Source organism: Scyliorhinus canicula, chromosome 15 (genome assembly GCF_902713615.1).
Source record: "Scyliorhinus canicula chromosome 15, sScyCan1.1, whole genome shotgun sequence".
NCBI lineage: Eukaryota > Metazoa > Chordata > Chondrichthyes > Carcharhiniformes > Scyliorhinidae > Scyliorhinus > Scyliorhinus canicula.
The window spans coordinates 85,627,417-85,640,764 of NC_052160.1; the positions used below are offsets into that span (position 1 = coordinate 85,627,417).

Sequence of the window (13,348 nt, forward strand, 5' to 3'; positions counted from 1 at the left end):
TAGGACCTCATCCTATTTTTTTACCTATATTTTTAGTGCCAATATGCATCACGGCAGTTGGCTGTTCACACTCCCCCTTTAGAATGTCCTGCAGCCGCTCTGAGACATCCAAGATCCTTGCACCCGGAAGGCAACCTACCTTCCTGGAGACTTGTTTGCATCCGCAAAAACCCTGTCTACTCCCCTTACAATCACATCCAATATGACTATAGCTCTACCACTCTTTTTCCTTCCCTCCTACGGTGCCATGAACCTGGCTACTGCTGCCTTCCCCTGGTGAGCCATTTCCCCCAACAGTATCCAAATCAGTATACCTGTTTTGGAGGGAGATGACCGCAGGGGACCGCTGCACTGCCTTTCTACTCTTCCTCTGTCTGGTGCCCCTGACTTCAGTCGTAATGAAGTGCTTCAAGAGATTGGTCATGAAGCGCATGACCTCCATACTCCCAGAACGCCTTGATCCACTGCAATTCAGACTTCCACAACCGGTCCAAAGCAGACACCATTTCCCTGGCCCTACACTCATCCCTGGAGCATCTCGACAACAAGGACTCCTACATCAGACTCCTATTTACTGACTACAGCTCCATCTTCAACACCATAATCCCAGCCAAGCTCATATCAAAGCTCCAAAACCCAGGATTTGGCTCCTCACTCTGCAACTGGATCCTTGACTTTCTAACCCACAGACCACAATCAGTAAGAATAAACAACACCTCCTCCACAATAGTACTCAATACCTGGGACCCACAAGGCTGCATACTTAGCCCCCTACTGTACTCCCTGTACACACACGGCTGCATGGCAAAATTTGGTTCCAACTCCATCTACAAGTTTCCTGACAATACGACCAAAGTGGGCTGGATCTCGAATAACGACGAGTCAGAATACAGGAGGGAGATAGAGAACCTAGTGGAGTGGTGCAGCGACAACAATCTATCCCTCAACTAAGCAAAACTAAAGTGTTGGTCATTGACTTCAGAAAGCAAAGTACTGGACACACCCCTGTCAGCATCAACAGGGCCGAGGTGGAGATGGTTAGCAGTTTCAAGTTCCTAGGTGTACACATCTCCAAAAATCTGTCCTGGTCCACCCACGTTGACGCTACCACCAGAAAGCAAAACAGCGCCTACACTTCCTCAGGAAACTAAGGAAATTCAGCATGTCCACATTGACTCTTACCAACTTTTCCAGATGCACCACAGAATGCATCCTTTCTGGCTACATCACAGCCTGGTATGGCAACTGCTCGGCCCAGGACTGCAAGGAACTTCAGAGAGTCGTGAACACTGCCCAGTCCATCACACAAACCTGCCTCCCATCCATTGACTCCATCTACACATCTTGCTGCCTGGGGGAAATGGGCAGCATAATAGCATAATCAAAGACCCCTCCCACCCGGCTTACTCACTCTTCCAACTTCTTCCATCGGGCAGGAGATACAAAAGTCTGAGGACACACACAAACAGACTCAAAAACAGCTTCTTCCCCGCTGTTACCAGACTCCTAAATGACCCTTTTATGGCCTGACCTCATTGACACTACACCCCTGTATGCTTCACCCGATGCTGGTGTTTAGTTACATTGTATACCTTGTGTATTATGTATTTTCTTTTATTTCATAGACATAGAACAGTACAGCACAGAACAGGCCCTTCGGCCCTCGATGTTGTGCCGAGCAATGATCACACTACTCAAACCCACGTATCCACCCTATACCCGTAACCCAACAACCCCCCCCCCTTAACCTTACTTTTTAGGACACTACCGGCAATTTAGCATGGCCAATCCACCTAACCTGCACATCTTTGGACTGTGGGAGGAAACCGGAGCACCCGGAGGAAACCCACGCACACACGGGGAGGACGTGCAGACTCCGCACAGACAGTGACCCAGCCGGGAATCGAACCTGGGACCCTGGAGCTGTGAAGCATTTATGCTAACCACCATGCTACCGTGCTGCCCTAATTTCCTTTTCTTTTAATGTACTTAATGATCCATTAAGCTGCTCGCCGAAAAATACATTTCACTGTACCTTGGTACACGTGACAATAAACAAATCCAATCCATGTTAACTTACAATAATAACTCCAATGCCAAGAGAAAAAGAGAAAAATGAAAGGAAAAACTACTTACTAGTCACCGGACAATCATCTACCAGCTGGTCGAGGTGACTGAATTGACTTCTCCCAGAATTAATCTGCTGACCGTGATATCCTTCTTTACCCTTGCTTGTCCTCCTCACTGTGCCTTTTTTTTTGGTTAGAGGACGAGGGAGGGAGGGAAACACTAATGTCGTGTTTTGGGCTTAACCGCTCTTTGAAACAATTCTTCGGCTATCCACAGTACAGTCGAGGTGACTGAGTTGACTTCTCCCAGAATCCCCTTCTGCCACCTCTATTGGACGATGATCCTACTCCTGTTTGTCACTGGAGGGGCTCTTCAGTGACCCACAGTACAGTCGAGGTGACTGAGTTGACTCCCCCCATAAGGGGGCCATGTCTTAACTATTAAGTTAACTTACAGCAACAACTACAATGGCAAGAGAAAATGTTGGCGGCCTTGTGGAGAAGGGGAGGCAGCTTAAAGCATCCGTGTGCAGGATCTTCGTGCCAGGGAAGTGTTCCAAACTGTATTCATCTGCCCCTTCTGCACTGTAGGGATTCTATTCAATTCTATTCTTTCTATATTCTATTAAAAGTAATCCTTCTATCCCACACCAGCCCTTTAGCCATGTGCTAATTCTCCTGATCTGTTCCTATACCGACGGGGAAGGGGGATGAACCATAGACTAACCCAGAGGGCAATGAAATACACGTAGGGTCAGTTAAACAAAGGATAAACTAAACCTCTCTGTATAATAAAGGAAATTAGCGCGGGCGAGAAAAATGTGATGTGCATATATACAACTGCTTATAAATATGGGAAATGCCAATAAAAAGATGGAAAAAAAAATAATAAATTGCCCTTAGTGTCCAAAAAGGAAGCAACGTGAATGCTGATCCATTGCTTTCCATTGAGCAATAAAACGTTCAAAGTTCACACTGGGACAGGCAACAAGTACATGGAAAAGACAAGTTGTACATAAATGATCTTTCAAAAACTACCCCACCCCCGGAAATTCATGTATGCCGACGACATCTGCTTCGTAACTCAAGCCCCCAACTTGGAACCTAAACGAGGACTTGTCAAAACTTAAACAAAAACCTCAACACATGGTGACTCAAGCCAAAACCTGCAAAAACAGAATCCAGCTTAAACCATCCTTACAGTGCAAAAACCAGTGGAGAGCTTAACATCCAAATGAATGGCTACAAGTTAAAACAGCAACCAACTCAAACATACCTCGGAGTAACCTTAGGTAGGACACTGACCTTCCGGGAACATCGAAAAACAACTGCAGCCAAGGTCAAATCCAGAAACAACTTGATTGCCAAACTAGCCGGCTCAATGTGGGATGCTGTTACCATCACCCTCTAAACCTCAGCACTGGCACTCGCACACTCTGCAGCAGAATACTGCACCCCTGTTTGGTCAAGATCAATGCGCACACACAGATTGACAGCTGGATGCTACAATGCATATCATTACTGGGACATTACGTTCAACATCACTCCCGTGGCACGCTGCCCTGGCTAACCTCACTCGTCCACGTATCTGCTGACTTGCAACAGCCCATAAAATTATAGAAAAGGTTCACAATAACCCTCACCTGCCACTTCATGCTGATCCATTCAGCCCACACAAGGTACGAATCCCATCAAGAAGGTTGATCTGGGAAAACCCTCCCACATTGGACATCAACGCAAATTCCACCTGGTCAAATGAATGGGAATTGCTGGTATCAAACAACTGCCTGCTTGATCAGCCTCCATACATTGGACATTAGTGCCAGTTCCCAATGTGCCGGTGGGAGAGAGGAAACTGTGCATCCCATCATAGAAGAATGTCCAATCCACATACTCCGCGGAGGCCTATCCGCACTCAATACAGCAGAACTGGAAGAAATTCTTGCCTTCGGGAATTTGCATTCGTCAAATGAATAAATAAATGGCTCAGACAACTGGATTTACCCCCTCCCTTTCTGAGCTCCACTCCAGCCATCGTAAGGTACCTTGAAACTGGGTAGGCAACATACCCTTTGGGGTTTACACTCTTGGTGGGAGTGAGCACTATCTATCTCCTAACCATACAGCGCTGAAATACAACCACATTTCTAGCCTGTTTTCCTCCGACCTGGACACTCTTTCTGCGCTATGGTAACTCACGCAGCAACCACAGGAAACAGTTCATTTGTTACGCTGATAAGATTGAAAAACACCTTGGGTAATGGCAGAAAGCAGGAGTCTGATCTGATTAGAACGTTAGCTATTTGAGAAAATTGGACTTTGTTTAATTGCAGTATTTAACCCTGTAAATGCCAGGGCTGGGTTTTCCCAAACACTCAGGCTGCAACGGTCCCAGTGGATTATCTCAGCTGCAACTGCCAAGTACATGTTTACTGACTCAACTGATGACACAGAATTCATTGGATCTCATTCCCAGAACATTTGGATCATGTTCCCCCTCAATTTTCTTTTTCCACTAAAAACATGTTCCACTATGGAATCTTCTTCACATCCATTGCTATTACATGTCCTAGAATAAGAGCCTGCCTCTGCTGTGATCTCCCTTCAAATGGTCAAAGCCCTTTAGATGAGAAGATCCCTAAACTGCACATAACAATCTCGAAATTCAGACATGCTGAACTCATTTCATGAGTTTGGTAACTTGAGGAAGCCAACAATAGTGGAACAAGGATTTATTGAACTATGCACAATACTCTGCTCACGGCAATAACTCTCTCTCAATCCAATTCCTGTTGGGACAACCAACAGCATCATGCCCTGCTTGGGTCGGCTTTATATGTTGGTCTAAGGAGCTCCAGCAGGGTGGATTCACTCTGGCACCTGGGAAGCTCGTACTGCATGTGGTCGGTGTAAATAACAGCAGCAAGCTTTTGTGGGTTTAAATAAAGAGGATTATTTATTCACACATACTCCCCAAAAGTCGAAAAGTCACTCAAAACCCCCATACACAAACACATACACAAGAATAGTGCGCTCTTACAAGTTTTAAACAAAAGAATAATAAAGCTTGTTGTGGGAATAGCAATTGTTACGGGTGTGTTTTCATTCCAAAGTGGTAGTTTAGGTGGCCTTTCATTCTTCATTCTCAACCACAAATGAAACACCTTGTGGCTCCTTTGTACTGCTGGTTGCGATGGCCGTGAATGATGCTGGGTGTGCAAAATATCACGGGAGACCAAAAATGTGACTTACTCCAGTGGGGATTTCCCATCATGATTGCACCCTCCCCTCACTTCCCGGCAAAACAGAAACCCCAATGTTTGATATTGGGAAGGTTGTTACAATAAATTTCTATCTTTTTATCAGGTTTCCATCCCCATTACCATTCACGTCAGTGTGAGGACACATCAGTGTGAATTAGGAACATAGGAATTAGGAGCAGAAGTAGGAAATTCGGAGATTTGATCCTGCTCCATCAATCAGATCATGGCTGAGCTTTCCTGGTCTCAAAACCACCTCACCACCTGTTCCCCATATCCCTCTATACCTTTTTTTAAAATCAGAAAAGTATTTATTGGGTGGGATTCTCCGATCCCCCACCGGGTCGGAGAATCGCCGGGGGTCGGCGTGAATCCTGCCCCCGCCGTCCTCCGAATTCTCTGGCCCTCCGAAAGTCTGCAAGGCGTGAATCCCGCCGCCCGCCTCGGAGAATGGGCCCCGGGGATGCTCGAATTCTCTGGCCCACGATGGGTCCAAGTCCTGCTGGTTTTTCGCCGGTCCCGCCGGCGTGGATCAGACTAGGCCCCTTACCGGCGGGCTCCTGGGTCCTGGGGTGGGCGTGGGGTGATCTGGCCCTGGGGACTGCCCCCACGGTGGCCTGGCCTGCAACGGGGGCCCATTGATCCGCGGGCGGGCCTGTGTTGTGGGGGCACTCTTTTCCGACGCATCGGCCGTGTCAGGCTCCGTGATGGCCGATGCGTAGCTGAACTCTCCCCGTGCATGCGCGGGGATGATGTCAGCAGCCGCTGATGCTCCCGCGCATGCGCGGACTCTCGCTGGCCGGCGGAGTCCCTTCGGCCCTGGCTGACATGGCGCCAAAGGCCTTTCACGCCAGCCGGCGGGGTGCAAACCACTCCGGCGCCGGCCTAGCCCCTGAAGGCGCGGAGGATTCCGCACCTTTGGGGCGGGCCGATGCTGGAGTGGTTCACGCCACTCCATCTCGCCGGTACCCCCCGGCCCAGCAGGTACGGGAAAATCCCGCCCATTTTCTTTTTGAATCCATTTAATGACTCAGATCCCACCGTACTATGAGGCAGCGAGTTCCGCAAATTACAATGGACTCAAATATAAGAGAATCATTAATTTGAAAGATAACTGAGGAATAACCTCTTTACAAGAGAATCGTTGGATCGTCAACCCATCATAGTCTTGTTCACTGGTGCCCCCCCCCCCCCCCCCCCCCACCCCGCCACTGCCCCCAATTTTCCCATTTTTTTTAACAAACAATTTTATTGAGGTATTGGCATTGTAAACAGTTACAGATTACAGAAATATGCAAACATCAACAGAAAACCAACACTTCAAACAAACCATAGTGCACATAACCTCTCCTCTCCCATAAAGACTACCCGCCTCTATGTCCCTCCTACTCTACTCTTCTCTCCCCCTTCCCCCCCTCTTCCCCCATTGCTGACATTCAATCTCCTGCGAAGAAGTCGATGAATGGTTGCCACCTTCGGGCGAACCCCAGTACAGATCCCCTCAAGACGAACTTGATTTTTTCCATACCCAGAAAACTCGACATGTCCGAAAGCCATAGTTCAGTCTTCGGGGGTTTTGAGTCCCCCCAAGCCAGCAGTATTTGTTGCTGGGCTAGCAGGGAAGCAAAGGCCAGAACATCGGCTTCTTTCTCCTCCTGGATTCCCAGGTCTTCCGAAACGCCGACAATTGTCACCTCTGGACTCATCACCACCCTTGTTTTCAGAACCCGGGACATGACGCCCGCAAATCCCTCCCAGTACCCCCTAAGCTTAGGGCATGCCCAAAACATGTGAATGTGGTTTGCTGGTCCTCCCGCGCATCTAGCGCACTTGTCCTCTGTCCCAAAGAATTTGCTCATCCGTACCACCGTCATGTGGGCCCGGTGAACGATCTTAAACTGAATCAGGCTGAGCCTGGCCCATGTTGCGGTTGAGTTTACCCTACTCAGGTCTTCCGCCCTACCCCGTTCTCCATCTCCCCGCCAAGCTCCTCCTCCCATTTGAGTTTCAGTTCCTCCATCTGGGACTCTTCCCCCTACATGAGCGCCTTGTAAATATCTGAGACTCTACCCTCTCCTCCTTCTCCTCTAGAGACTATTCTGTCTTGGATCCCTATTGGCGGGAGGCATGGAAAGGATGGGACCTGTCTGCGTATAAAGTCGCGCACTGTAAATACCCAAAGTCATTTCCCCTTACCAGCCCAAATTCCTCCTCCAAAGCCCTCAAGCTCGCAAATCTCCCCTCCAGGAACATATCGCCCACTCTTCTCACTTTAGAGGAAGGACCGCGGGATAAAGATCGGGAGGCACTGAAAAACGAACAGGATTCTTGAGAGGATTGTCACCTTTACCATCTGCACCCTCTCCACAAGTGATAGCGGGAGTGCATCCCATCTCCGAAACTCCCTTTTCATTTGTTCCACCGCTCTTGTCAAATTTAACTTATGTAACCTGCCCCAGTCTCGTGCCACCTGTATCCCCAAGTATTGGAAACTTTCCTGAACCAGCCTAAATGGCAGCTCCTTCAACCTATTCTCCTGGCCCCTTGCCTGCACTACAAACATCTCACTTTTGGTCATTTAATTTGTAACCTGAGAACCGGCCGAACTTCCTCAATGTTTCCAGTATATTGTCCATCCCGACCAGCGGGTCTGACACGTACAGGAGCAGGTTGTCCGCATAGAGAGAGACCTTGTGCTCCAACCCCCCCCCACCCCACCCCTCCCCCCTCACCCCTCCCCCCCCCCAGTGATTCCCTTCCACCCCTTTGCAGCTCTCAGAGCAATCACCAACGATTCTATGGCCAGCGCGAACAGCAACGGAGAGAGTGGGCATTCCCGTCTGGTCCCGCAATGTCGTCTGAAATAGTCTGACAATGTCCTGTTTGTCCTTACGCTGGCATTTGGGGCCTGGTACAGTAGTCTGACCCAATTAACCAGTCCCTCACCAAACCCAAACCGTCCGAGTACCTCCCACAAATAGTCCTACTCCACCTGGTCAAAGGCCTTCTCAGCGTCCATTGCCACCACTACCTCCACCTCCTTGCCCGTCGGGGGGCATCATAATCACATTCAGCAATCTTTTCAAGTTGGCTGTCAGCCATCTGCCTTTAACAAACCTGTTTGATCGTCCCCAATCACCTCTGGTACGCAGTCCTCAATTCTAATCGCCAGTACCTTGGCCAGGAGCTTGGCATCCACATTAATCAGGGACATTGGCATGTATGACCCGCAGGCTTCTGGGTCCTTGTCCCGCTTTAATATCAGCGAGATGGTGGCCTGCAACATCATCGGAGGTAGGGTCCCTCGGTCCCTCGCCTCATTAAAAACCCTGGTCAGCACCGGCCCCACTATCTCTGAGAACTTTCTGTAAAACTCTACTGGGTATCCATCCGGCCCCGGGGCTTTACCCGACTGCATGGCATTTAGGCCCCCAGTACTTCCTCCACTCTAATCGTGGCCCCCAGCCCATCCACTAGTCCCCTGCCCACGTTTGGAAGGTTAGTCCGTCCAGGAACCATTTCATCTCCTCCGGCTCCTCCGGGGGTCCTGAAGTGTACAGTTCACAATAAAAGTCCTGAAACACCTTATTCAGTCCTGGCGGGTCCTCCACTCTGCTCCCCTACCCGTCCACCACCCTACTTATTTCCCTGGCCGCCTCCCTTCTTCTGAGTTGCTGCACTAGCAATCTGCTAGCCTTTTCCCCATGCTCATACACCACTCCCATTGCCTTCCGAAGTTGTTCTGTGGCTCTACTCGTGGTTGCACCCCCAGTTCTGCCTGCAGTCTCCGTCTCTCCCTGAGTAGGTCCTCCCCCGGGGACAACGCATGCTCCTCGTCTATCCGGTAAATCTCCCTAACCAATCTATCCATTTCTGCCCTGTCCGCCCTAACCCTGTGAGCCCAAATTGAGATCAGCTCCCCTCTCACTACTGCCTTTAGCGCCTCCCACAGGGTCGCTGCTAAAACCTCCCCCGTATCGTTTACCTGCAGGTAATTTTGCATACACTTCCGCAGTCTCTCACATATCCCCTCCTCCGACAGCAATCCTATGTCTAACCTCCATTGCGGCCGTTGGTAATTCTCCCCACAGACTGCAGGTCCACCCAATGTGGGGCATGGTCCGAAATAGTGATCGCCAAGTATTCCGTACAATTTTCCCATTTACTCAGTTCCATGAAGTCCTGCTGAATCATTTGTGTCCAAAGGAGAAGGAACTTGTGTTTTGGTTTACCTGCTTCTCCAACAGCATCAGGGTTTCTAATGTCGAATTCTAACAAGCTGTTCAGATGTTGACAAGCCACAGACTTTGCCTCCGGGGGTGTGGGAGCTGGATTTTAGAATAAATTGAGTAATAGTATCTGGAAAGATGCCCAAATTGCACCAGCCTGAATACCTCCTTTGTGAAGCAAGTAGAGAATCTGGTGCACTGAAGGCATTTGACGCAAACTAATTAGCTTGAAGCATTGATGTCAGTTGGTTTAGACTGGTCTGCTCAACTAGTGCATTTTTTGAATGAAAACGTACAAATTATATAAATCAAAGACCAGAGACTGGTGAAAGTAGCCACCATTGACATCCAGGGCAGAAGGTTTCAACAAAAACAAACAGCAAAATCATTTCAAATCAATAAATACACTTGGGGTGGGGGGCGGCAGCTGAATTCTCCGACGCCAGAGATTTGGCGGGGGTGGGAATTGCGGCGCGCTGGTCGGCGGCCGCTGGCAGTGCCCCCTCCCCCCCCCCTCCCCCCGCGATTCTCCGGCCCACGATGGGCTGAGTGGCCGCCTGTTTTCGGTTTGTCCCGCTGGCGTAAACTAGAGCAGGTACTTACCGGTGGGACCTGGCTCTGCGGGCGGGCTCCGGGGCCCTCGGGGCGTGGGGGGGAGGGGGAATCTGGCCCGCGATCAGGGCCTGTGCCATGGGAGCACTCTATTCCTCCATGTCTGCTGGTTTAAAAGTCAGCGATGGCCGACGCGGAGATGAAATACCCTGCACTGAGATTACGCCAGCATACGTTGGCACTCCAGCACATGCGCCAACTCACGCCAGCTGCCGGAGGCCGTTCATCGCCGGTTGACGTGGCGCCAAGCCCCTTCCACGCTGGCCGGTGGGGCGTAAACCACTCTGGCGTCTAATTCGCCCCTGAAGGTGCTGGGCAGTTCCTTAAGAAACTTCTTCTTAAAATTAGAATTTTATGATATTAATTTATTGCTGTTTTAAAAAAAAAATAATTTTATAAATTTATTTTATAATGGATGAAGTATTACAATCCCAGACCAGACCCCAACAGTAGCTCGGATACTGGACAGAAGCCCCAATATTTTATTTTAATTCTGTAGGAACGTTAGGGCAGCACGGTGGCACAGTGGTTAGCATTGCTGCCTACGGCGCTGAGGACCCGGGTTCGAATCCCGGCCCTGGGTCACTGTCTGTGTGGAGTTTGCACATTCTCCCCGTGTCTGCGTGGGTTTCGCCCCCACAACCCAAAGATGTGCAGGTTAGCTGGATTGGCCACGCTAAATTGCCCTTTAATTGGAAAAAATAATTGGGTACTCTAAATTTATTAAAAAAAAGAAAAGAAGAAAAAAAAATAATTCTGTAGGAATGTGAAGAAAGGCTACCTCGATCCAGGAGTGATTTCATGAAGAGGTAGGGACATGGGGCTGGATTCTCCGTTTTTGGGACTATGTCCTCACGCCATCGTGAAAACTGTGGTCTTTTACGCTTGGAAAACTGACGTCAAAAGGCCACAGATTCACAGCTTTGCAGTTGGCTGTCGTGGAGCTCGCAGCTCCAGCTGCCGATTCGCCCCCCTGCACTTCCAGGTCAGAGGCCGTGCATGCGTACAGCAGCGGCTCCAGCGGCTGTGCCGTGCTCCCTGGCAGTCTCAGCCCACTGACCTGGACTGCGGAAATAGTGCCCCTGATCGGCTGCTCGCCCGACCCAGACCACCCGCGCAAAAAAGAAAACAGTCCCGAATGAGGCCAACGCTGCCCTCTGATCAGCCCACCCCCCCCCCCCGACTGTGGCGGCCCCGGACTGAGTCTGCAGCCGCCACGCCGGTATCACAGGCGGTGGGACCATGAGTGGCCCACACCTTCGGGAATTTGGCTGGTTGGTGACGGAGAATAGAGGGGCAGGCCTCAGACATTGGCCTCAGGTGGTGGATAATTGGTGTCTGCCGCTTTTCAGGGGGCGGAGAATCACAGTACCAGTGCCGGGTCCGATTTCATGCAGGAAACTGGATTCTCCGCCTTGTCGCCAAACACGATTTCAGTGTCGGGGTGCAGAGAATTTAGCCCATCGTTTATCAAAACAAACTTTATTACTAACACAATATTAAAATATCTTGAACATCACACCAGAAAATAACTATCACTTACTCCTTAAATAATGCAAATCAATACAGTGAATATAGTAACCCTTAACTGCTATCTTTATTCCCACTCAAACAACAACAAAAAAAGTGCACCTCAGCTCTCAGTTCACTGTTGAAATGCATTGAGCACTCAGGAATATCTGCTTTACAGAGATGTCCTTTGTGAAAGAGAAATCTTCTGACACTGCTTCACAGAAAAGACCTGACGCCTGTCAGAAACATGCAGGATCTCTGGCTCTATTTCTTCAGAAGATGTTTCTCAACTTGTTTCAGCTCACCTCCTGATCACACAGGGTTGGATTCGCCGGGGGCGGCGGTGTGAATCCCGCCCTGCCGCCTCCACGCCGGCTGCTGAATTCTCCGGCGCTGGTTTTTTGGCAGAGGCAGGATTCGCGCTGCGTCGGTGGGGGGCCATTGACAGTGCCCCCCCCCAACCCCCGGCGATTCTCCCCGGGGGAGCGGGGGGGGGGATCTAGCCCCGTCGGGGGGCACCAATCGATCTGCGTGCCATCGGGGCACTCTTTCACTTTTAAGGGCAGCACGGTAGCATTGTGGATAGCACAATTGCTTCACAGATCCAGGGTCCCAAGTTCGATTTCGACTTGGGTCACTTTCTGTGTGGAGTCTGCACATCCTCCCCGTGGGGAGGCAGTAGTAGCCAGGCTCATGGCACCGTGGCTGGTTCTGCTGCAGCGAAGGGCGGGAAAAAGACTGGCAGGACTATAGTCATAGGGGATTCAATTGTAAGGGGAGTAGACAGGCGTTTCTGTGGTCGGAAATGAGACTCCCGAATGGTATGTTGCCTCCCGGGTGCTCGGGTCAGGGATGTCTCCGATCGGCTGCAGGACATACTAAAGGGGGAGGGTGAATAGCCAGTTTTCATGGTGCATATAGGCACCAACGATATAGGTAAAAAAAGGAATGAGGTCCTACAATCAGAATTTAGGGAGTTAGGAGATAAGTTAAAAAGTAGGACCTCACAGGTAGTAATCTCAGGATTGCTACCAGTGCCACGGGACAGTCAGAGTAGAAATTCAAGAATAGTCAGAATGAATACGTGGCTTGAGAGATGGTGCAGGAGGGAGGGGTTCAGATTTTGGGACATTGGAACCGGTTCTGGGGGCAGTGGGACCATTACAAACCGGATGGTCTACACCTGGGCAGGACTGGAACCAATGTCCTAGGGGGTGCTTTTGCTAACACTGTTGGGGAGGTTTTAAACTAATGTGGCAGGGGGATTGGAACCAGATTAGGAAGTTAGAAGTCAGTAAAGAAGCAGCAACTAAAGCCAGTAAGGTACGAGACACTAAACTCAATGTGACTAAGGGGAAGAGTAGACAGGGAAGAGATGATGAACGCAAAGGGACAGGTGGTCTGAGGTGCATTTGTTTTAATGCGAGAAGTGTAGCAGGTAAGGCAGATGAACTTAGGGCTTGGATGAGTACCTGGGAATATAATGTTATTGGTATTACTGAGACTTGGTTGAGGGAAGGGCAGGACTGGCAACTGAATATCCCAGGGTATAGATGCTTCAGGAGGGATAGAAAGGGAGGTAGAAGGGATGGAGGAGTTGCATTACTCGTCAGAGATTATATCACAGCTTTGATTAAGGAGGGCATGATGGAGGACTCGAGCACTG

General features: G+C 49.9%; 1 protein-coding gene across 5 annotated transcripts in view; it reads right to left on the reverse strand.

The window, feature by feature from the left end:
- LOC119978544 (methyltransferase-like protein 27) overlaps window positions 1-13,348 on the reverse strand; it is a 75,657-nt gene that overhangs the window by 51,350 nt on the left and 10,959 nt on the right. The window contains exon 1 of one of the 5 annotated variants that reach the window (XM_038820268.1): window positions 9,562-9,723. The exons of 2 other annotated variants lie outside the window; for them this stretch is intronic. Coding sequence is in view for 2 of the 3 variants with exons in the window: in XM_038820266.1 (XP_038676194.1) it covers window positions 3,346-3,470 (125 nt within the window). In the remaining variant the exon portion in view is untranslated. Of the gene's footprint in view, window positions 1-3,345; window positions 3,486-9,387; window positions 9,724-13,348 lie in introns of those variants that run through there. 2 more of the 5 variants (XM_038820267.1, XM_038820266.1) reach the window with 2 other exon arrangements.